The sequence below is a fragment of the Zeugodacus cucurbitae genome, chromosome 4, assembly GCF_028554725.1.
Source record: "Zeugodacus cucurbitae isolate PBARC_wt_2022May chromosome 4, idZeuCucr1.2, whole genome shotgun sequence".
Classification (NCBI taxonomy): domain Eukaryota; kingdom Metazoa; phylum Arthropoda; class Insecta; order Diptera; family Tephritidae; genus Zeugodacus; species Zeugodacus cucurbitae.
Genome location: NC_071669.1, coordinates 71,310,405 through 71,335,724, shown reverse-complemented (window position 1 = coordinate 71,335,724; position 25,320 = coordinate 71,310,405). Strand labels below are relative to the sequence as shown.

The 25,320-nt window shown below is 38.5% G+C and overlaps 2 protein-coding genes across 6 annotated transcripts in view; one reads left to right on the top strand and one right to left on the bottom strand.

Annotated features, from left to right (window-relative positions):
* The window catches only part of LOC105212498 (elongation factor-like GTPase 1), a 148,265-nt gene that overhangs the window by 745 nt on the left and 122,200 nt on the right, over nt 1-25,320 (top strand). For 3 of the 4 annotated variants that reach the window (XM_054230168.1, XM_054230171.1, XM_054230169.1), the window contains 6 exons: nt 14-247; nt 314-937; nt 998-1,344; nt 1,408-1,696; nt 1,759-2,545; nt 2,611-2,724. In XM_054230168.1, the coding sequence (XP_054086143.1) occupies nt 14-247; nt 314-937; nt 998-1,344; nt 1,408-1,696; nt 1,759-2,545; nt 2,611-2,724 (2,395 nt within the window). Of the gene's footprint in view, nt 1-13; nt 248-313; nt 938-997; nt 1,345-1,407; nt 1,697-1,758; nt 2,546-2,610; nt 2,725-2,804; nt 2,852-25,320 lie in introns of those variants that run through there. The other variant, XM_054230170.1, reaches the window with a different exon arrangement.
* The window catches only part of LOC105212485 (uncharacterized), a 52,040-nt gene continuing 30,510 nt past the window's right edge, over nt 3,791-25,320 (bottom strand). The window contains exons 2-5 of one of the 2 annotated variants that reach the window (XM_011184489.2): nt 10,504-10,655; nt 9,828-9,906; nt 5,074-5,227; nt 3,791-4,901 (exon numbers count right to left, since the gene is read on the bottom strand). In XM_011184489.2, the coding sequence (XP_011182791.1) occupies nt 4,144-4,901; nt 5,074-5,227; nt 9,828-9,906; nt 10,504-10,655 (1,143 nt within the window). In that variant the 3' untranslated portion in view covers nt 3,791-4,143. The remainder of the gene's footprint in view (nt 4,902-5,073; nt 5,228-9,827; nt 9,907-10,503; nt 10,656-25,320) is intronic. The other variant, XM_011184496.2, reaches the window with a different exon arrangement.

Sequence of the window (25,320 nt, the reverse complement as noted above, 5' to 3'; positions counted from 1 at the left end):
ATTTGCTCCACAGGTTGATGTAGTCGAAGGTGTTTGTCCGCAAACGCGCGCATGCTTAGAACAAGTTTACAAGGAACAGCTAAAGCCTGTTTTGGTATTAAATAAAATTGATCGTCTCATATTGGAGATGAAGCTAACGCCGTTAGATGCCTACTTTCACATACTGCAAATTTTAGAGCAAGTAAATGCGGTACTCGGCAGCATATTTGCCTCGGATGTGTTTTCTAAGGAGGACATCACCAATAAGGTTTGTAGTGATACATTCTAAAACTTCTTTCAAATAACTTGCTGATATTCAAATATGCTTTCACAGGACAACTATGAGTCGGCTTTAGAAGACGTAGACGATTCAAGTTTATACTTCTCTCCAACTGACGGTAATGTGATTTTTTGCTCTGCTTATGACGGTTGGGCTTTCTCTGTGAGCGACTTTGCCAGAACTTATGCTGAACGTTTAGAAATACCGCAAGCTGACCTCGAACAAGTACTCTGGGGAGACTTCTTTTACAATTCTAAAAAGAAATGTGCCGTTCCTGGTGCACAGGAGAAGGCCAAGAAACCCATGTTCGTGCAGTTCGTGTTAGAGAATATCTGGAGTCTCTACGATATCATCGCTGTGCGCAAAGATAAAGAAAAGCTGCCGATCATTGCCGAGAAATTAGGCATAAAGCTGCAAGCACGTGATTTACGTGTCGCCGATGCCAAAGCACAAATAAAAACTGTGCTCGGCCAGTGGCTGCCCATCGATCGCACGGTCTTAGAGATGGTGGTGCGTCATGTACCGGCGCCAAATGTAATCTCCGATGAGCGCGCAGAAAGGTTGCTCTTTCCACAAAATGTCGAGTTAAACAGTTATCCAGCGGAAACCTTGTTGCTGAAAGAGGAGTTCAAATGCTGCAATAGCGACAGTGAAAACATCATTGTATTTGTTTCCAAGGTATGTTGTTCGTCTAATCTTACATTTTCACAAAATTATTTCTACTATTATTACCCTCAGATGGCACCTGTGCATGTCTCACAATTGCCGCAAAATAAGCAGCGGCGCTTAACGGAGGATGAGCTACGTTTGCGGCGAGAAGAAGTGCGTCGGCGCATAGAAGAGCGTAAACAAGCGGCTGAAAAGGCGGAATTGGAGAATCTTACTGCTGGCGTAGAGCAGCTAAACGTTGAAGAAACCACCGCTGTGCCCTCAAACAACAGTGAGTGTCAAGACGTGTCCAAACAAGAAGAAGCAGAAAAGTCGGATTACGTTTTTGTTGCATTTGCGCGTATCTTCAGTGGTACACTGCGTCCGGGCATGCGTCTGTACAACCTCACACCTAAACATGACCCTCGAAATAAAGAGTACGTACTTACAACGCACACATAACCTCAACTATTATTATAATTGAATCACAAACATTTCAGTCAGCTGAATTTGAATTCGCCTTACATAAGCGAAGTGTCGATTGGTGATCTGTATATGTTTATGGGCGGTGAATTGCAATCGCTGGATGAAGTGCCGGCGGGTAATATTGTGGGCATTGGCGGTCTGGACCAGGATATCGTCAAGACCGCTACATTGAGCAACACCATCAATTGCACCTCATTTAGTGAGCTCAACCTAATGGCCACGCCCATATTGCGTGTGGCAATTGAGCCGGTGAACCCGCAGGACCTACCCAAACTTGTGAAGGGGCTTAAATTGCTGAATCAGGTAAGTGCAACACATTGAAGAAAACTGATTTATAACTTTTGAAAATAACCTAAAAATTGCAGGCTGATGCGTGTGTACAAGTATCGATGGCGCCCACGGGCGAGCATGTAATCACCACTTTGGGTGAAGTGCATGTGGAGAAATGTGTGCGCGATCTGGAAGAAAGTTATGCCAAGATAAAAGTCAATGTATCTGAACCAATAGTGTCCTTCCGTGAGACCATAGTGCCCGCAGCCACAGTGGACATGGTCAATGAAGCTATTATAAAGACGGCCACCGATAAGGACATAACCAAAAAGATTATCACACAGCAAACGGCTAATAAATTGGGCACACTACGCATTATTGCATTGCCACTGCCACAAAGCGCAGTTGATTTGCTGGAAAAATACTTAAGCCTCTTTAAGGAGTTGGCAGCGAATAGCAAAGGCATTGCTGTGTCGGATAAATATGCCACGCTCTTGGCGCAATTGAAAACGCAATTAGCGAACGCCTTAACTGAGTTCGATCTTAAGGGTCTCTCAGCACTAACGCCCAATGAGTTGGTCGAACGCATCTGGGCGCTTGGACCACGCAATTGCGGCTCTAACATACTCTTGAACCTGAGCGACTATGAGCAACCAAATTTTTGGCACTCGTTGACGCATCAAACAGACAATGATGCCGTTACTAAAGTGGCGAGCGATGTTCGTCGTGACTATAACAGCTCATTTGTGAATGGTTTTCAGTTGGTCACCGCTGCGGGGCCGCTCTGTGAGGAGCCCATGCAAGGTGTTGCCTTTGTGGTGCTCGAGTGGTCGGTGGAGGCGGGAGAGGAGTTGAATTCCAAGTCGTACGGTCCATTTTCTGGTAAGTCAAATGGAGTTTGTTGTTTTGTATGTTAGTATAAATTTAAATGTTTCTTCTTCTCTCAGGCCAAGTGCTAACTGCAGCGAAGGAGTCTTGCCGCATGGCATTCCAGGCACAGCCGCAACGTTTGGTCAGCCCCATGTACAGCTGTAACATTGTGGTGAATGCGGAAGTTTTAGGTGAGTCCAAGTTTGAATTTTTTCTAAAGTCTATATTATAGGTTAGGTGCGTAACGGTATATGATTTTTTTTTTTTAAAGAAGTAAGCGACCCTGCTCTATCTTATTTTTGAGTACATTTCCTTTCCTCTCTGGCAAGTATGTATTTCTTCCGTTATTTGTTTAATAAAAAGCGACAATTTTATTTTTAGTAAAAAATAATTTATTACAGAGTACAAGCGGATCGTACAAAATGCAGTTAATTGCGTTTCTTTCATTTCTAAAATTAATTACTAATAAATGCAGCTTAAGTGTAATGTATAAAATAAATAATATTTGCATAATATAAATACTAAATCGTGTTATGTTTAAGATTTTCGATATTCGATAATCGATATTCGAATTCATAAACGTTGAAAACCGCAAACGGTAGTAAATAGAATAGTTGTTGCTTTGCGTTGCGCACAAATAAAACAAATTCATCGAAGCACTTCAATGATCAATGCGAAATGCTTCAATTAATTTGTTATGTGTATATAATTAATATATTTATTTAAGTAAATATAAAAATAAGATAAAATAAAATGCTAAAAAATAATTCGCGCTAAAGGTAATTTAGTATATCGATAAACGTTTATCGATAGTGGAACTTAATACAAATTTTATTTTTAATTTTTTTTTTAATTTTTTAAATATTAATTTATAATTAAGTTGTTGCCTTGTTTAATTTCGTTGAAAGCAAAATTTTGTGAATTCAAAGATTTTTAGGTTAGTTTGAATTTTTTTGTATCCAAAGAATCATTTGGGAAAACATTGTGGATTTAGGATTGCATAGTTTCACTAATTTAATTATCAAAATTATTTTTTTAAACTCGAAACATATTTTTTCTGCTTAAAAAATATTTTTATTTTTGAAAATTAATTTTTTTGATTTTTTTTTTTAATATTATAGCAAAATATATCCACTAATGTGTTTTGATATTTTTATATTCGCTATGCTACATACTTTTCGTTTCCTGTTGTTTTATGTTATTATTATTATTGTAATTTTATTTTTGCAATTTTATAATTTTTTTATTATTTTTAAAATGTTTTTTTTTTTGTAATTTTTAATTTTCTTATTTTTCATTCAGTCACAGTAATCGTTTGATTAAGTAATTTCTCTATAAAACTCGCCTCTTTAACTTTAAAGTTTTGTTTTACAAAACTTGAACGCCGCTTAGAACTGCCGGCTCCTACAATATACTTTTATTTAACGTCTCGGCATTTATATAATATTATTTTTATCAATTAAAAGTATTTTTTTTTTTGCGTTATTCCTGCTTCTACCACTGAACTCGAGCTCACTCTCGACCCTTTCTATACTAAAATTTAAAATAAAAATAATTACTCATACGCCACGTCCTCACCATTCACCCTATGTACCTTACGTACGTTCAACTTAATCCCAAACGATCGTCTGCTGGAACTCCAAAACGCGATCCCATGGGAAGTCAGGTGTATCATCGTCCCAATCGTTGGCCGCTATATCGTTCACCGAACGCTTGGCGCGCAACTGTGCCAACTCCTCGCTTTGCTGCTGTGACGCAGCTGCTGCCAAATCAGCGCTCGACGTTGTCTCCTCGATGCCGCTGGCGTTGGCGGCAGCAGCTGCCGTCTCTGCAGACTGCTGTGTGCTCGTATTCACCGATTTGTCCTCGTCTTTGGCCGCTTCGATTGGGGTCTCTCCTTTGCGTTCGTTGTTGCGTCCATAGATGCCCGATGGGAAGTTGTTGATCGAGGTGAGTGTGTCCGGTCGATAGTTGCCGACATTAATGGCTGCTTGATGTGGGTTAATGTTGCTGCTGCTACTGTCCGGCCGGTTCAAGTACTGATAGCCGCCGTTTTGGACGTGTTGGTTGCCAAAGCTATTGTCCGGATGGTAATTGTTGTTGCTGCTGGCCGCTGCGGCGGCGTACGATGATGATGATGATGAGCTCGGCCGGCCATAGGTGTCTTTAGCGCCGTATTGTGGCACGTTGATGTAGGCGCTGCTGCTTTGCGTGCCGGGACGGTAGAATGGCTTCTGTAGTTGATAGCGCTTGGGTGGCTGTGCGGATGGCTTGCGCACCGAGTAGCCGGGCTTGACGCACATCATGCCGAAGACACGGATGCCGGGTACGCTGGCGTACTTGGGTTGATCGTGCGCCATGGGTCCCTCTGCATGGAAATAAAGCGAAAAGTGTATTAGTTTAAAAGCAACGTAATTATCCACAATTTTCGCAATTTTGTGGCAGTAAACATTTCATTGTCGATTGCATTGCAAAATTGCTTATTAATTGCGCGGAGTTTTTAATTTTTCTGCATGTTTGCTTGGTTTGTTTTCGCTTACCCATTTTGAAGTGATCCGGACACCTGCAGATGATCAGATAGTGTGACTTGCCGGTGCGTATGTTCTGCAGCGCCAATAGAGACCAGTCCTTCGGTGAGCTGCACTCACGCATCTCTGTTGTGGCCTCGCATGTCTTCGCCAAAGTTATGGCCTGCTTGATGAGTGAGAAGGTGGAGAAGAGAAGTACACGTACTTTTTAGATTGCATCGAACATTACGGAAAGGAAGTGTGGAAATTAAAAAATTTAATGGAAAAATGTGTTGCGTGTGGTCTAAAAGATTGGGACTAAAGCCTCGCTCGTCAGGCAGATCTGGAATAGCTATATTTGCTATTTACATGATTGATTTGAGTGGATTTCTTTAAAATAATTCCCTTCTTCCTGCTTTTATATCGTCAACCATACGTTCCCTATCTTATCTCCAGATATAATCTATTTATTATAGTTTTTCTTTTGGGTATGTGACCACTAGTGACAGATCTTGTGATATCTATTTTATATATTTCACTCAATCTTCTTTTTGTCCAGACCCGACGTTGTCCCGAGACTCGGGTAGTCCAGACATATATCAACTCAGTTTTAATACTTCAGGAATCCTGATATTTCAGCATTGGATAGCCAAGACTTTTTATCGAAATATCATCGATTTGACTGAGCCCTGTCACTCTGATTGACGACATTTATGTTCCTCGGACTCTGATAAAACAACTTTCTGTATATTTTTTCTCTACAAAAATTTTCAAAATCCTAAAATCCTCCTCTAAAATCTTTCATAAGATCATCCGATACCAAGTTCAAACTTGCCATATTTTCATCTGCTGCCCATAAAATATTAACTCTCACCCCTCTTGTCCGATTTTGTGTTCCACCAGTGAGCTTCTACATTGCATTGCTTGAAAAACGGGCGCCTTGCCGCGGCAGCACAGCATTAAAACCTCATTTAATGACAAATAAAACCGCTAATCACGATTTTTCCACACACGCTGTTGTGCGGCCGCCGTGCGGCAAGGCGAGCACAGCGAACGCCGAACGCCGCAACTAAAATGCATGTTAAAAGGCAAAACATCAGCAACAACAACAACAACAGCAGCAAAAAACAAAGTACCATAAATATCTGCACATGCAACGGCTCCCCAGAGAAAAAACAACAAGAACAGCGGCAACAACAGCCGGAGCAGTAACAGCAATTACTAAAGTGCAGCAGGGCGAAATGAAATAAAAGGAAAGAAAAGAAAAAAAAAACGCTGCAAAAGCGCAATGCTACAATTCGCCCAGCAGCAACAAGCCAGATTCGCGCACAACACGGCTTGCCTGCCGGCGCTTTGCCACCGCAACAACGACAACGACAGCAACTGCAACTGGTTGCAGCATAAGTCAATGCGAGTCCGCCGCGCCGCACATGCCCCCACAGCAAAGCCCCAAAGCGCTTGCCTTCACCGTGCGCAGTGGCGAAAGAGGCCAGCTATGTGCCCCGACAGCGCTGCCGGCAGACATTGCTACCACTGTTTTTTTATTTCCAACATTTGTTGTTGTTTTTTTTTCTTCTAATTTTCTTGTGGCATCTGTTTTTGCATGTTTTCTATTGCCTGCTGGCATTTATTGTATATGCATATGACTCAGTTGTTGTTGTGCTGCTGCTGCTGTTACTATTGCTTGCTTGTCGTGGCTCCAGCCACTTCCAGCTACCATCAAATTGCCGTCTAATTTACGCCAAAGCTGTGAGGCTTTTCTGTCTCACGCGATGCAATTCGTTGTTGCTGTTGTTGTTGTTAGAATCGCAAACAACAGCCGCAGTATGAGCAATAACAATAACAACAAGGAGTGAGTATGAGCGTCGCCATACACGACGGTAGCATTGACAGCAGCGACATTCGGCGGACACCTGGTGATTTGCTTTATTTATGCAATTAGTGCAGATTCTCTTTGTCCGTATATTTGAGGGGTCTTGGTGTTTACATAGTTTATTGTGGCATCTTCGTGGGTCTTATTACTAATGCATGCATTTAAGTTGTCGAAAATGTGATTTGATAGAGTCTACAAACACTCCGAAGAAAGAGTGTCGTTAAGTGGTTTATAAGTATTGCAAATATTGCCAGTGACTTCGGGGGGTCTCCAAATAAATTTTCATTTGTTTCATTGGTTCGTTTGACTTTTGTTTGTAGACGAATGATCTAGGCTGCTAATAGGTCCATTATGATAGCTTGAACTGGATACTTTCGATCCAAGTTGGCGACTTTAACTTTATAAATATAATAAGAAAGGGTCTTTTGAACTTAAGACACATGTACCAGTTCCAAAAATGGAACGTAATCGCTCTCTTACTAATTTTTTTTTTTTGCATGAGAAATGCTTTTGAATGTTCTGGATACTGTGTGTAATTCCATGAAACCGTCTGGACTCGAGCGTGTCATGTCAGCTCCGAAAGAAAAATGTAGGTAAGGATAATTCATCAAATATCTCCGAAGCCTTTGAAGTGATAAACGCATGATCTCTGGTACCAAATCAAGATTATTTCATCTCAACGCTCCGGGTATTTTGAGGATATTTAAAATATTTTGACATTTGCCAGAAGTAACTTGTTTCATACTCAAACTACCAGATCAACTCAAGAAGATTTTGTTATATAACAACTTCCACATCTTGAATAAATGCTTTATAGATTCTAACCTCATAACTGATTTACGTCCTCAACAGCTGCGAGCAAACAGACATCTGTGCGAGTGGCAATCTCAGTTTATTGTTCTATATTAGTTGCAAGCGGAATAATTTAGTTTTCACACCTTTAATGGATTGTCAGATTTCCTCTCCTTTGACACCTTGGTAGGTAGCACCTCCAGCAATTTGCATTGCCTCAACAACAGATGCCACTCAGCACCAATTAACTTGCATTTCTGTGTGTTCAGTGCAAAAGCCTGGATCAGTGCATTATCGCACTCAGAAAGAAGAAATGCACCACATAAGTATAAGTAGATGTTTGGTAGTAGAATATCTCATTATAATCGCATAGACTTGCCGCCTGTTGGTGCAACACATGCTGCGCGTTCAACGCAAAGCAGATATATGTATGAAGCTGTTGTGTGCAAAATACTCGCAATTATGCCTAATAAAGCAATTTAAGTCAGACGAAAATGTATTGCGGCGCTAAAATGTGTAGAATCGGTTTACAAGCCATCCTCGGGCTGCATCTCTATAATCACAGCATGTGCGGGTATTGCGTTCTACGCCAGTTAGTAATTGAATTAAATGCACTAAGTGCTTATAATGCGTCAAGCCAATGCTTTAATGATGTGCAAAACGATTCTCGGAAATTATAGAGAAATTGCACGAAATGATTTAGCGTAAATGGTTTGCTTAAAAGCTAAAGCTCGGCGGGCTACTGAACGTCAGCTGCAGCACTTAAAGTTGAGATGTAAATTCATCTTCACTTTTGTGGCCCTTTTTAATGCGAGAGATGAAGATTCTGTGAACTCTTTCTGATCTAAAACCATTTATTTTCCTGTTTTGCGCTAATCGGTTTCAGATTACCCATGGTGGAGAGTGAAGAAAGATTTGCGGAAAGCTGCAATTTTGATACCGAGCTGACGTCCATAATTCTAATAATTTGGTTCTTTTGTGATACGGTTGACAGCACTCTAACTCCATTTTGTCGAAACCCAAAAGACTTAAAATTCGAGTCTAAATGGAGGAATCCAAAATTTTAAAGTTGTCGGAACATATCCGACATACTAAAAAACAGTAATTGGTTACTGGTCTGAATAGTGGGAACTATCCAATATTCAAGAGTTAAACTTCCTTACTCTCTTCTTAATCGTACTGTAGGAGATGTCGAATTATTAGCTTCCTCCTAGTATATATATTGCTTCGTAGTGCGGCCTCCTTCAGCACACCTCGTTCACTCCGACAGCAGAGCGTCAATATTGGTCTTGGGCTCGATGACGGTACGCTCAAGGGTGGTTGACATATGTCTATAGCTTTAAGGTATTTCGCTAACCGACTTGTGTGGGTCCATGGCCACAGCGAAATCGTTGTAAACTGTAAAGCCGACAAGATTGCAAGAGAGAGCCCCAGCCCCAGCCACACTGGAACCGGGCAATGGGCGTGTTTGCAGTCGGTGGTCTCCTTGGGTTCGAGCTGCTTGGAGGAAGGCGACGTGGAAACCTCCTCTAATGTTCAGCATTGATCAAACTGAGGTTAAAACAGCTTCGTCGAACACAAAGTCGACTTCGGAATTTTAACCTAACCTAACCTACGCAGTAGTTGTCTTCATCCTATTAAACTCCTCACATAGTTCCTTTAAACTCACTTCTCACTGCATGCTCTCCTACCAACTTTAAACTCTGCTTAAGTCAAGTAAGAATTGCAGGTTAATCTTTCGCCTAACGGCTTATTTAAAATGATTACACAAAAACAATAAAAACAACAATAAAAAATGCAACTCTAACTGCTTGTAGATTCATCGTTTAATTCCATTTCTCACCGTTTGTTATTTACGAGCAACGACAGCCGCAAAATGCAAGCTTACCACTCGCCGAGCTTCCACCACCCTTGCTAACTAGTGCTGCCGTGTAGACGCTCTTCGAGCAATTCTAACGATTCCTTGTTAGCCTAGTACTTTTCCAATTTGCTGCTGCACTTCCGCACAACGCCAACACATTTAACCACACAAACACACTACATACTAATATACAGTTAGCCATTAATTCAGCGAATTGTTGGCTCCGCCACCACTTCACTCCACTCCATTCCACCCACTTACCTTCTTCTTGCTGTCGCCCACCAATTTCGTTGTATGCTGATCGTCCTCATTCAAACTGGCCGAACAGGGATCACGGTATCTGGAGGGGGAGGCGTAACATGAAAGCAAATGAAACAAGAGAAACAATAAAAAAATTGTGAAAACACAATTAAATTGCAGAAGTACAACAACAACAAAAGAAAGAAAAAAGAAGGAACTCTCAAGCATTCACTTTATAAAATGAAATAATCAATTGTGAAATTATTTAACTCTATTCATGCAACAGACCGCTTGGTTGCATGGTGCTGGCATGTGGCATGTTGCAAGTGGCATGTTAGGCAGTGCAATCGAGGAGCTTCCAGCTGCCAGCTTGCAGTTTTCATGTATCCATTACACGGCCAGTCAAGCAGCGCCACACCGCTGCAATCCGTTCGTTCCGCGCGCGCGCTCCGCCTCTACGTTCGGCCGCCGTCCTGCTCATCATTCGCTTAGCTGTCAGCTTGAATATTTGATTGTCTGTTCGGCTTGTCCGTTTAGCCTTCCAAAGCACTGCTTCATGTGTCTATTCATGCCTCGACTTGTTGTTGTCGATTGCATTTTGCACTAACACACACACACACACACAGACATACACAGGTGCACTCGCACTTAGTACATGGATCCTTGCTAATTTAGGTTGTTTCGTTGTGGTACTCACCTTGATGGACAGGCGCATAATGGCTGTGTGTAATTCAGACGCACATAGACCGCATTGCAGACCTGCTGTATCGCACACTCGGGCAGCAAGTAGATATGTTGATTGTGCGGATAATAGTGATACTTTGTCGGTTTGGCGGTGGCCGATGGTTTCTGCAATGAACGAGCAAAGAAAAAAAAAACAAAAATGAGCAAATAAAGTAAAACACAATAACAAATGGATAAAAGATTAGTAATTTGTTTTACTACTTAAATGAGAAAATAAATGGTATGAATGGTATGGCAGAAATGCGGCAATTGGCGCTGCCACCTCACCACTTTGCAACGCATTGCTGGCATATTTGCTTAACAATTTAATCTCTCTCTCCGCGATACTTTGGCGAAATTGAGTGTTTAAATGTTTTTTTATACAAACATACTTTCATATATCATGGAAAAAGTAAGTATTTTAAAGCGTAATGAGCGCTCTAATAAGATTTGTTGAACGCGCAGCGAGAAATCAATTGAGCTTATGTGCATAAGATCTGAAAAAAATGTAATGCAATATAGTGTTGAAGAAAGATTAAGCTGGTGCTCAAATTATTTTTAAAAAGCGTAAATCTTGATTGGAAGACAAGTAGGATAGCTTAAGAGATATTAAGTGTTAGTGGATTTTGGTGGACATCTTTATTTGTGTAAAAGGATTTTTGGTGGTGTCAAAATTTATTTTTCTGATAAGACATCTCAGATCTCCTTCTTACAAAATTTTCATATCTTTCTGTTATATTTTTATATTGTTTTGTCTCTTTGATTTATGAGAGTTGTTTGTTCGATTCGCCACTCTCCAAATTTTGCTGCAACAATTAACACTTGGCATTATGATTGGTATGACACAAATATGAAAATACGAGATATGTTTAAAAAATAACGGGATTTTTTTTTCGTTTGAAAAAATATTTATTCATTCGTCTACATTATTTCAATGGCATGTCTATCAACATTCCCGTTATTTTTTGAATACACCTATATAAATAATTCTTCCCATTGCTTATTTTTATCAAGGATCAGGTGCATTCGGCTATCCTTTTGGAAACTGATGCCAAATGCATGTTCCTTTTACAAATTCAGCACAACGCTTCATCATTCCCATCCACCTGACATTGAGCAATCAAACGGCAACACTTAATTTGTTGCATCACTGCGGTTTGCAAATACCTGGGCGCATTTCATCACACATTCGTAATAAAAATCGCAAATATTTGCTTGCTTATTGAACGTTAAATGCAATTGCAAATATTGGCAACGCAATGTGGCAACATTGACATACTACACTGTATCGATTCGGTATTTATTTCCACACCAAAGACAGAGTGAATATTTAAACTTGCAATGTGAGATCCAATTATGCATGTATATTCATATATAAACACAAATTCGTGGAAAAAATTATGGATCCAGATGGAAATTATAGAAGAATTGCTGAGAAATCTGAATTGTTGCGGCCCTGGTGACGCTAGGATGGCTACTAGTGTCGGTAATGGTAGCCGATAGTATATACGAGCTCGTTCGAAGCGTTTGAGCCTTCTTCCGTACGCACCCGATCCTCCAGCGCGCTTAAAAAGTGAGGAAATCGAGAAAATACCGAAATTTGTTTAAACATATTGATCTACTTCGATCTGTCCGAGATTCTCCTGTTACTCAGTCGTAGCTTCTGAGGATACCACAAGACCAACAATCGTTGCACATTAATATTTGTGTTATCGATGTTCATGAGTTCTCTCTTTCTTTATTCTTTTCTATCCTGGACATCCTTTAACATCCTTTACCTTCTTAAATACGCAGGGGCTTCATATTTACGAATATTTACCGTAAGTGGATACTCCAACGATTCCTTGTTCGAAGTGTTAAAGTTAATGAAAAACTCCAACTTAATCGTAGCTTTCACAAATACTCAGCTAACTGCCAGCCACATAAACAACTTCCTCTATAATAGCACAGTATGTGGGAAAGTCGTTCAAGCTTGTAAGTTGAGAATGATGATGAAGCTTCTGCATGTATTATACGAGTATTTGGCATTTGGGGAAATGCGAAGTTTTTACTTTACCGCCATTTGGCATGCCACACTTGAAATGCAGCCTAACTGCGCTGAGTGAAGCCAGCTGCCACACATGTGGCACGAACATAACAGCTCATAAATATTTGCAAGCCTATACTTTTACTTCAACGCTGGTCGCTGTGGTAGATTTAATGGTTTTATTAGCAAAAGAACTAGTTACTAGACCACTTACTTTTGGAGCGATACCAAACTAGTGCGTGACGGATGAAATGTGAAGCAGTTTTAAAATGATGTGAAAAGCAATGGAACATATTTATGTGCAATAATATTTCTAAACAGCTCAGTACTCAACCGTAATGTACTAGTTCTGCCATTGCATATATTTCTCGCCATCTGAGTATATACATGCATTATTCCCTAGCGTGCTGCAAAAATGCTTTATATGAAAAACACTTCGCAAAGTAGCTGGATTACATTGCAACACGAACTTGCCAAGCACTCGGCGCTGTCGGTTATTCCGCATTGCTTACATACATGCATATGTATAGTTGTTGCTGCCTGATAGCCGTGCCTTAGCGCTGTCCATCTTCACTTTATCTAACTAGGCATGCACCTAGACATACATATATTCGCTCGCCCGTCCACCTGTCTATCTGCCACACATCCGACAATTGTTATCAGTGTGGCATGTGCGCGCGAGCGCGTGTTGGGCGCATAATTCAATTATTTGTTGCTATTGTTGTGGTTGTATATGGTTTTTTTTTTCGTAAGAGCCTTGCCTCATGTTGCATAAAAATGAGGTTAATCAAAATCAAGACCTTCGCACACGTCTAAATTTCACGTTTGCACGCGGACACAAACACACATAGCGATTTCAACTGGTAAGTTGCAAGGCGAAAATGCACTCATGTGATTATATATGGTGTTGCATACAACAGCATATATGGTACATAAGTACTTCTCTCTATTCATGTCAGCACAAAAAGATAGCAACGCATGAGTTGAGCGTTGATTGTGCACGCAGTTGATCACGTGAAATTACATGTTTACACACACACACACACTCATTCATTTGTATGCATATGTGCTTATTGCCAAGTGCAACATAACAATTTTTTAATCATATGTACATTCGATTATGCCCCATTCTGTGGCACACAACACAACACACCACACCACTCCACTCCACCACTTTTTGTCGGTCGGATGTAGGAAAATTTCCATGCTGTGGCAACGTTGCACCATCTATTTATATAGAATTTATTTGTTGTTGTCATGTGCTGTGCGCACTCAATCGCGTAATTGAATTTTTGCATGTGAACTATCAATCCAGTGAATTTTGAAAATAAAATCAAATTATTAGCATGCGTGTTTATGAGATCGAATGTGATGTTTACCCTCGTAATTACTGTCCACAATACTGAGGTAATTAATATTTTCACTTCATTTTATATTTTTAGAATGTTTTTTACATTTTTAGAATTTTATAAGTAAATTAGATACTTTTAACACATTTTAGACTCCTTTGGGATATTTCGCATACCATTGATCTATAGGATATTGAATCAAATATAGGAAGTTTATGAGATTCGTCTACATTAAGGGTGTTTTCTTTAAAATAGTCTCTATTCGATATTATGCACTTCTGGCAGGCCTTCTTCCAATCCTCGAAACACTTCTCAAACTCAATTTTTGACATCGCCTTTGGCATTTTCAGCGATTTCTCGTGAACGGTCCTTTAAGGTTCATACAATTTTTGGAGAAAGGGAAAAGTCACAAGGCGCCATGTCTGACAAATATAAAGGCTAGAGTATCGTTACCGTATTGTTTTTGGCCAAGAATTCACGAACAAGCTACGAAGTGTGAGCCTTTAACAACCGAAAATCTTCAAGCTTATAGAAGCACGCATAAACTTAGCGGCTGCTTCAGACAAAGTGAACAATGAATAGAGCTGAAAAACTTTTTTCGTATATATATGGTCGCTAGAGGAGACCAATTTCACGTTCCCACAGTACCCACGACAGTCGGTTTTACGTAACCATAAACGGACTCGGATTTTTATCCGCCAAAGGTTTGTCGAATCGCCAATATTCCTCGAAATCAATTGTGGAATGTCGTTACAACAACAATAACCGATTTCTTCCGATTTTGGAGCCTGATTTTGTCCTTAGAATTGCGCTAAAATGACGTCATACAAATGTTATGCACTAAATTGATTTCAAAACAGTCAGACAGTTTTTGAGACATGACATTTTAATTTGAAAAAAACTTTCCCAGCGTTCTTCTTTAGAGAATGAGCGCACTTTTAGTAGTTCTAAAGAATGAGAGAGCCATTTATCAGTTCGCTTCGTTTTTCTGACCATTATGATATATATATTTATATATCTTTTATTTTAAGATGTTACAAGCAACCGTTAGCTGAGGACCAGTATATTCTTGCTTTCAAAATATACATATTATACATAATAATGATATATTTTATTAATTGAAGTAAAAGCATAATAATAAATAATCGCAACTCTCGAACTTAATCTCGTGTCTCTGTTCGTGCCCTTAAAACCATTACCGTGAACCTAACACATGAAACCAAATTTGACTGACAAGCCAAAAAGTAACATTTTGTGTGTTCAAAGGGCATTTCTATATGCATATATAGGAGTCTGCACGGATTTTCACCAGCTACAAAGTTCAAGTGACAGACCTCTTGAAGATCAACTCAAACGCAGCAGCGGAAATGTCACTTTCTTTTCAATCTCCACAACAACAACAACAATGTCAGCCTCAGCATCAACTTCAACTCAAGTTTAAATAACAGCAAACGTTGAGGCAGGAAAAGTCCACAAACAACACAAAAATCAATAGTGAATGACAGCAAATATCATCAAAGACCAGCAACATGACACGAAAACGCGCCAAAAGCACTCGAAACTGCGGCGAAGAGGAAACAGGCGGTGGAGAGGTCGTGGAAAACGTGGTCGTTGCTCGTAAAAGAAGCAAATATCGGCACACGGCACACGAGTGGTCGAAATAAGCGCCGAAATGCAAATAAGCAGCGCGTAAAAAAAGAGTAAAAGTAGCGGTGAGTGAACCAGCGTACAGTGCAAATAATGGTTAGCAAACTACAAGCAGGCACCCAATACTTAGGCGAACGAGTGGCTGCAATTGAAACCGAATCTGTGTGCATTTGTGATTATATGTTTAAATATACATAAGGTATATATAACCGTAAACTTATCGCTCCTAAAGTATATACATATATATGTACATCTTCGTTCGTGTCTCTATGTTTGCCGCACTGCTTGATATATGTACATCTTCGTTCGTGTCTCTATGTTTGCCGCACTGCTTGATTATTGAGAACGCGCGCTGACTCGTGTGCAGTTGTTTTTGCCTTTTCGCCAACTAAAAACCAACAACGTCAGACACGATTTTATCACCGCCGTGACAACAACAAACCCAACTGCAACACAACTTAACGACAGCAGCAACGTCAATTGCAGCAAAGATTGAGTGTTGTCTGTCGATAAGTAAAATTAAAAACAAAATAGAGAAAAAGAAGAAAAGAAAAGTAATCAATAAGCACTGGAAAACACGAAAAAATCACAAAAAAAACTTAGCAGAGCCACTGCTTGAACTCTAACCCCGTTCGGTGTGCGGCACAGCTCGCTGCAATGGCATGCCATAAAAACCAGCAAAAAATGTTCCTAATGAAAAGAGAAAATCGAAACTCCGCACTCAAATGCAAATGAAAATGAAAAAAAAGCGAAAAGTGTTGGCTGAAGTGCAGACAGGCGTTGCAAGCGTGTGCAAGGCGCGCCGAGTGCGGTGCGGCGCTGTGTGGGTTGTGGAAACATTTTAATATGCAATTCGTGCAAATTTGTGGCAAAAGTCGCACTGCGCCATTAGCGACTACTACAAATGTGCATGGGAACATTGCAACGACCATCGCAACACTTTTGCCCGCCAACGAGGAATGAGCTGTGAAATCAAAGCAGAAAAAAATGTGTTTTAGTTTTATGGAGTAGTCTTTACTACAAGTCGAAATTCATGTTAAGTAATTAATTTGAGTTGCTAGAAGTGGCTTTAACAATGCTTCAATGTCTCATGGTGATATTGGCATTTATTTCTTTAGTCATTAAGGGCTTAGCTTAAGCTATAATATTGACTATAAAATACTACGAAATATAAATTTTGAACTTTGAGGATCATAATTTTGATCGAGTTATCTGGGGAGTATGGGTTCAGAAGACACTTTACATATATACTCGAATTTTTTGAGTCGAACTGAGGTTTATAAAAAAAAAATTGGAAAAAATGGAAAATATCTCAGAAGGCTCGTCTCATGTAAAGGGTGATTTTTTAAGAGCTTGATAACTTTTTTAAAAAAAAAAACGCATAAAATTTGTTTAATTTAAATTATTTGAAACGTTAGATTGGTTCATGACATTTACTTTTTGAAGATAATTTCATTTAAATGTTGACCGCGGCTGCGTCTTAGGTGGTCCATTCGGAAAGTCCAATTTTGGGCAACTTTTTCGAGCATTTCGGCCGGAATAGCCCGAATTTCTTCGGAAATGTTGTCTTCCAAAGCTGGAATAGTTGCTGGCTTATTTCTGTAGACTTTAGACTTGACGTAGCCCCACAAAAAATAGTCTAAAGGCGTTAAATCGCATGATCTTGGTGGCCAACTTACGGGTCCATTTCTTGAGATGAATTGTTCTCCGAAGTTTTCCCTCAAAATGGCCATAGAATCGCGAGCTGTGTGGCATGTAGCGCCATCTTGTTGAAACCACATGTCAACCAAGTTCAGTTCTTCCATTTTTGGCAACAAAAAGTTTGTTAGCATCGAACGATAGCGATCGCCATTCACCGTAACGTTGCGTCCAACAGCATCTTTGAAAAAATACGGTCCAATGATTCCACCAGCGTACAAACCACACCAAACAGTGCATTTTTCGGGATGCATGGGCAGTTCTTGAACGGCTTCTGGTTGCTCTTCACCCCAAATGCGGCAATTTTGCTTATTTACGTAGCCATTCAACCAGAAATGAGCCTCATCGCTGAACAAAATTTGTCGATAAAAAAGCGGATTTCACATTTCGAACCGAACACTGATTTTGGTAATAAAATTCAATGATTTGCAAGCGTTGCTCGTTAGTAAGTCTATTCATGATGAAATGTCAAAGCATACTGAGCATCTTTCTCTTTGACACCATGTCTGAAATCCCACGTGATCTGTCAAATACTAATGCATGAAAATCCTAACCTCAAAAAAATCACCCGTTATATAACTTAAATTCTTGACGTGAACGTATTTATTACTGTTTGGCAGCTCAGATTTGCTCAGACACATTAGAAACTAGTTAACTGATGCTAGCTGTTAGTCGTTAAAATCGACAATTACATTTATATTTTATTTGCTTTCCAAGAGTTGATTGAGCAGGAACTGGCATGGCATGGCGTAAATCACTGCAGTAACTGCGTGTGTAGTTGTGGTACACTCTATACGGCAGTACTTTAAACATTTGCAAGCTTGAAAAAATCAACGAGGAATACTAATAGTACCTCAATGCTGCATTGCATTACATTTTAGTCTCGTGCAAGAAATTATTGAAGTGAAGTGCAGAGCATAATTTTTTCAGAAGCCGCCCGGCGCTAGCCAGTCAGGCGGTTTCTCTTTGATGAACGTGTTTTATGCAAATGCCTACATTTTACTGTTGAGAAAAACTGCAAGCCAGTGTTGCAATTGCAATGTGTGAGTATGTGCAATTTTATGCTCCATTCATTTTCGCCTACACTCACATACGTGAGTACATATATACACATATGCATGTGTAAGTGCGCCTACTGGTAAGTAATGGCATATTTGATTGCAAACTTTCTCATTATGACTATTGCTGAGCATAACATTGCCATTGGCTCATCAAGCGAATTTATGGCCCATCCGCCATTTTACGTTGTAGGTTTGCTACTAAGTAGTTTCGCTTAAAAACTTCGCAGCTGGGAAATTTGTGTGGGTTGGGTTTTCATATTTATATTCTGTTTTACGAGTGTTGATATTGTAGGCTATAATTTTAATTGCGTATAAATTATATAAAAATAATGATAAACTTATTTTCTTGATGTTAGCAAAAAAAGCAAAATTAAAATTTAAGGCTTTGTGGCTTCTTGGATTTCTTCATCTCAAACGTGAAGTTCGTCTTTCATAAAATGAGTATCTCTTTCAGTCTTCTCGATTTTCTTCATATTCAACTATAATTTACTGTAAAATTTATTTTAATTAATTGTCTACTTTATTCATGACACTGCAAAAACCTCGATATAATTTTGATTAAATTCAACGCTTTTCAACTTATTTTCTAATTAATTTCTTACGGTAATAAACTTTAAGCACTCTCTGACTTGGAGTAATGCACTCAAATAACACTTTGGTAATCAATTTTAATAGTTAAATGCATAAAAGTGTGCGTCTATAGAGAAGTATATGTCTGGGAATGAACTAAGTAATGATTAAGCAATAAATAGATTCGAAAATAAGTGAGAGTCATTGCACTTGATTCAAGCAGCCCCCGGGTAGCCAATTATATGCCTCGTGATTTTCAGCAATTTACGCTTATGTAATGTCAATGATAATCAAAGTTCAATGATGAATTTGAACAATACAATTGTAATGATAGTAAAAGTCAATTTAAAAACTTTCGATACAACTTTTATATAATATTATTTTTAAACTACAGTGGAACTTCCCTAACCCGAATCACCCTAATCCACAAAAAAACTTCGAGTTATAAAATTTTCATTAAAACATACAACATTTCAAAAAGGTGTAAAATGTAAATTGAAGGGTCTAATGTGGGAACAACTAAAAATATACATGGAATTTTTACTAGGTACTGAAGTGATTTTTCTGCCAAATTGTGGCGGCTACTTTGGTGTTATCCGATAAACTGGAAGGTTTTATATGTTTTAAGAGGCTTTTCAGAGACATTTGGTTTTTATTATCAGCTTTAAAGTAAGTGTTGCCTACATTTTGGCGCATTGCCATAAAAATAGTAAACTCATCGATTTTTTGATAATTTTTAATAAAAAATAGCATCAAGTAAGTAGTTACAACTAATTATAGAAACTCTTACAATTTCCATAATCAAGTCGAGCAGTGTTTTGTACTCTTGCAGTTCCCATGTTCATAATACGAGTATAATTCAATTGAATGTGAAAGTGTGAGCTAAAATGCGGTGGGAAAATGATGTTTGTGTCTTGATAAATATGTGCAATAATTTAATTAATTAAATGCAATCACTTTTCACACGTTGCTATTGGCTTCTGTATATTATTATTCATGTTGTTTTTGTTTCTCTTGTTGCTTTCTTATGATTTAATTACATATTAGCTGCTTTAATTGAGCTAATATTTTCAATAATTATGCATAAACTCAATTACAAGCATATTAGAATTTCCTCTGACCTACCCAGCAGGAAATATTGCTTACTATCAACTATTCGTCATTAATGTTGAAAAGCACAAAATCATTCTTTGAGTTAGCTGATGGTAATATATTCTTATTTTTAATGAATAAATATTTATTTTGAATCAATTATAAATTAATATTAAAATTTCCTAGCAGTCTGTTGATAATTTGTTTATATATATAGAAACAACAACAACAATTGCGCATAATGAAAGTGATTTAATCACACGCCTATGTATATATGCACATATTTACTATTTTCTAGTGAAAATGAAATTTTGCACGATCTTGCCGAAGTAAACAAATTATTGTGAGTAAACACAAATAACAACAATGCTATGGCTGTTTACCTCGCAATGCTTCCATATATGAATATTTGCGCTCACATACTCGGCTCAGTTAATTTGGCGTGAAATCTGTCTGAGGAAGACACAACAAAGCGTGACAATCACACTGAAAATAGCTTCACTTAATAGAATGAGCATAAAATAGATGAAAAGCCTCTTTGCTGCGGAGAAAAATGAATTTAATTGAAAGCGCAATTATGAAAGACATCGATAATGGTTGAGCACGAACGAAAGCTTTTTTTTTGAAAATAGCTTTTTTGTTATGATTGCTTGATTGTATGATTTTCTGGGTGTTGTTCACTTTTAATTTTCCTTTTGTAACACTTCCTTACTGTTTTTGGAGAAATTTGTTACTTAAGAGTAACAGTTAATATAGTTTTTTATGTAATACTATCTGGTTGAGCACAGTGTAATTGTTGTTGTAATTTCAGAAAAATCAAAAAAAAAATTAAATGAATATAATTTATGGATTTTTTAAATATATATTGCGATCACTCCATTAGATTGCTTTTGTTCTTTGAATTTTTGGAACATAACCTCCAATTTTTTTTACTACTGTTTCACAAAAAAACATCACTAGCGGTGTGTTTTTCTCGTTAAACGTTTAAAGCGAAATTAATTTTGTTGCTAAAATAGTTACTGCATGTGTTTCTAATCACTTCTGCTTTACTTATGTTTCTAACCTTCGCGAGTTTGTCGCTTAAGTCTTTTGTTTTGCAGTCTACAAATTGCGCTCGCTTTTTAACTGTTCTCTAATTATTTACTTTTTAGTTTGGCTAATTATTTGCGCTGCCAGAAAAGCATACTTTCTGTTACAATTACCGTTTGTCAGTATAATTTACTGTTGCTTTTATTTTGTTTGTCAAATCTAAGCTTTCTTATAATGATCTCTCGTTTCTAGCAGCTGCACGCTTGAGTATAACAAAAAAGTTGCAAAATTGGCAAGATTTGGCACAACGATTTGTTTAAACGCCTAGCAATTACGTTTTCTAGAGTAGAAATGCGCCGAAAAATTGGCGTTTAGCATTGCCAAAAATTAAAAAAAAAATATTTTGTGATTTTCAATGACGATAAAATATAATATCTAGTATATACATATGTATATATAATGCGACATATATTTTTTGACCTGATATGTTTTATATAAATATTAATATTTATTATTCTGCATTTTTAACTGTACTCCATAATGCAATGCCATATTTATATAATAAGAAAATATTGCTCTGTTAAAATAGTTTTTTTTATACTCTGTATTATTTTTTTCAATGTCATACATATGTATGTACATATTAATGACTTCCTTGACATGTGTGCGTACATTATAAACCATGTGGCATCGCCTGCAGCCACAACATTGCTCGCTGCTCGTTTAAGTGTCGCACGCATTTTCTTTAGCTTGTAGCTATTTGTTTGTGGCGTGTAAGCAACTCGTACCGGCTAAAGATGCCAGCAAATGGCTACAAGTGCAAACAACATATTAAATACCTACAACTAGGTGACCGTTGACAAGCCAGTTTGTCGCCGAAGTAACGTTGCTTTAATGGCGTCACACGTTGCTTGTAGTGCTTGCTGTTGTTGTTGTTGGAAATGTTGTTGTGCAAATCGTTTAATGTCATAACAGTACTTGGTGTTATTTCTGCTACACGCTGCATACATACATATGTGTGCGTTGAACAAGTCATTGGAGTTTAACTAGATTCCTTAAGTAGTCACTTTATTACATCGTCTTCATGTTTTTGTAATATGCGGACAATTTTTTTAGTATTCTACATGCTACAGCTCATATGTGTAAATACCATAATTGTGTTGCCATAATTATTATAGCTGTTATTGCCTTAGTTAAACTTGGCGATTCTTACTTGACTGAGTATTGCTCCACTAACAACTGCTGCCTTGTGACTTTGCAGTAGAATGGCAAAAATGCGCCAATAACTAATTTGTCACTCTCCAGTAGGCGTCGCAAGTCGCGCCGTCTCATTTCATAATTCTAAAAGATTAGCTAATTTGTATTTATTGTTACATTTGGCATTCATAACTAAATATGTTGCATTTGGCTTTGCCTTTTGCGTTGCTGAATGCTGTTGCAAGTTACACGATATCATGCATCACTGGCATTCGATGTACCACTTTTCCGCATGTGCACAGAGCAGACGACTGCTTTCTTGCCTCTTGTGTTTCTTCTCTCGCTCTCTGGACTTCTTTAGCTGGTAGGTTGCATCCTAACCTAACGTTAGGTCAAGTAGTAAATCTCCACGACTGCAGAGAGAATCTCACTTAGAGAGCTTCGACTATCCTTTGTATCACCCAAATACTCCTAACGGATCGAAAGACCCTCACGATTAGAAAAAACGCTTCCGTTAGTCGAAGGAGTGCCTATCTCCAAGCAGTTTTGGCAACTTGCATCTGGCTTGATCCCTAATCACACCGCATCGGGTACGCTCACAAGTGATCTGATTCAAATATCAATCCTCATCCCATTGATTTTTTAATACCGTACACAATTTTTGATCTCCATTATTTGTCGAACTGCCTTTATGCCGCGATGTCTGAATTTGGTATCCCCGCAAAACTAATACGGCTGTGTAAGCTGACGTTGAGCAACACCAAAAGCTCCGTCAGGATCGGGAAGGACCTCTCCGAGCCGTTCGATACCAAACGAGGTTTCAGACAAGGTGACTCGCTATCGTGTGACTTCTTTAACCTGATGCTGGAGAAAATAGTTCGAGCCGCAGAGCTAAACAGAGAAGGTAATTTTTTTTATAAAAGTGTACAGCTACTGGCGTTTTTCGAGAGAAAGGTTTTGCGGAAGATTTATGGTCCCTTAAACATTGGCAACGGCGAATACCACAGACGATGGAACGATGAGCTGTATGTGTTATTCGACGACATAGACATAGTCCAGCGAATAAAAAGACAGCGGCTACGCTGGCTAGGTCATGTTGTTCGAATGGACGAAAGTGCCCAGCTCTGAAAGTTTTCGATGCAGTACCCGCTGATGGAAGCCGAGGAAGAGGGAGACCTCCATCCCGACGGAAGGACCAGGTGGAGAAGGACCTGTCTTCACTTGGTATTACCAATTGGCGCCAAACTGCCAAAAGGAGAGATGCGTGGCGCGCTGTTGTAGACTCGGCTATAACCGCGTAAGCGGTTTCTATGCCAGTCAAGAAGAAGAAGAATCTGTTCTTACATAAAGCGCAATCAAAGTCCTATTTCTCTCTCAAAACTAATCGCGATTACTTTCGCTTACAAAACAAGAATTTAACAATTTTTATTGAATTTAATATTTACATGCTCTAGTCTTGACCCAGTTTTATGCAAATTTTAGCTACAGCTATTATTATCTATGGCTATTGTTACCCACTGAAGCCAGTTTATTCAGCTGTTCGCTTTGTTTATATACAAAATAGAAAGTGTTGCCCGAATTCCTTACCAGTTCGACTTGTATTAAATCGGTTAATAAAGCAAATTGGTATTCAATGCGACCGACCGCCTTGCATAGATTAAAAAGATTGTTATTGTGCTGTTTGCTATTAAATTCTACAAGCTCACCGCAGTTAATACATGCCAATCATTCGATTTCATGTTCGTCTTTGTCTTATCACGCGTCATCTTACCTGTAATGAAATTAAGATAAAATCAAACGGTAAATACGATTGAATTTAAGACATGATGACGAGTCTATAATCAATAATTGCATAAATTAATTTGATTTTGTTTCTATCTTAGTGATTAAAAGCAGACAAGTTGTGGGCAAGTTTTATGTCTAGCTATGAATTTATGCAGATGAATGTAGTTTTATTGGTTATAAAATATAATATTTTTTAATTTTTTTTTACTATTCACATTTTACACATTTTAAATTTTAGTTTTCAAAAAAAAATAATTTTTCAAAAAAATTTCATGAATATTCGCCAAACAAAATATAAAAACTCACAAAAGTAAAAAATGTTAACTGCTATTTAATCTCACTCTTTTGTTAACCCTCTAACAATTTTTCACAAAAACGAATAAAATACATTCTTCACATTGTTTTGGAAATAAAATCCCGCCACACTGCCATATTTGCACATTTGATTGATTGCGTCGAGTTAAAAGCGAAGAGAGAGCTTATATTCTAGTTTTTCAATGGAAAGCTCTCAATTAAATTCGACTTAGTCAATCATCACCGTCAACGCATAGAAATGCGCTACACCCCCTCCGCCCTCCTCTACATGCAAACACGAATTGTGAATTCTGCAAAATCCATTTTTGGCATTGCCAATTTCGCGCACAGCCAAGCCGGAGGGAGCCAAGCCATCAACGCGTCATCATGCCAAAACGGCTTTTGGCCATTGACTACTGACCATATCTGCATAAAATCATCTGTAATTTTCCCCAATTGCTACCTGCACACATGCTGGTATGGGTGTCGTGTTTTGTATAAAAAGTGAAAATCACAGCGCTCGACTCGACTTTTGTGCGAATATGGAATTCGATTTGGATTTTGGCGCTGGCACCAGCACTTTGCACATTCGCACATTTGCATTTGCATTGACACTGACATTGCGCTCTATTGGCACCGCTATTGTTGTTGTTGCAACTCTATAATTTTCTCATCAAAAGCAAACGCGAATACACAGCGGCCAAATGAAATGATAAATTCTAGTTTCAGTTCACTGGCATAGAACTATACCCAACAGCAATGCGGGCGACGGAGAGATTTTTTTTAACACACGAAATACAGAGTGGAAGACACTTGATACAGACATCATGAAATTCAAATTTATTTGTAGTTGTTGTTGCTGTAATCTTAGCGGTCACTGCGTGTAGGGCATACAAACTGTGCGCAAATTTATTTTGTCACATTTCTCGGTTTTCTTTATTTTACTTTCTGCATTTTCGCTGTCGCAAAGGCAGGCCCGTTGTCAAGCGATGATGGAAAAATTGCTGTAACACGACAAACTTGTCGCGACAAATATGCATGCA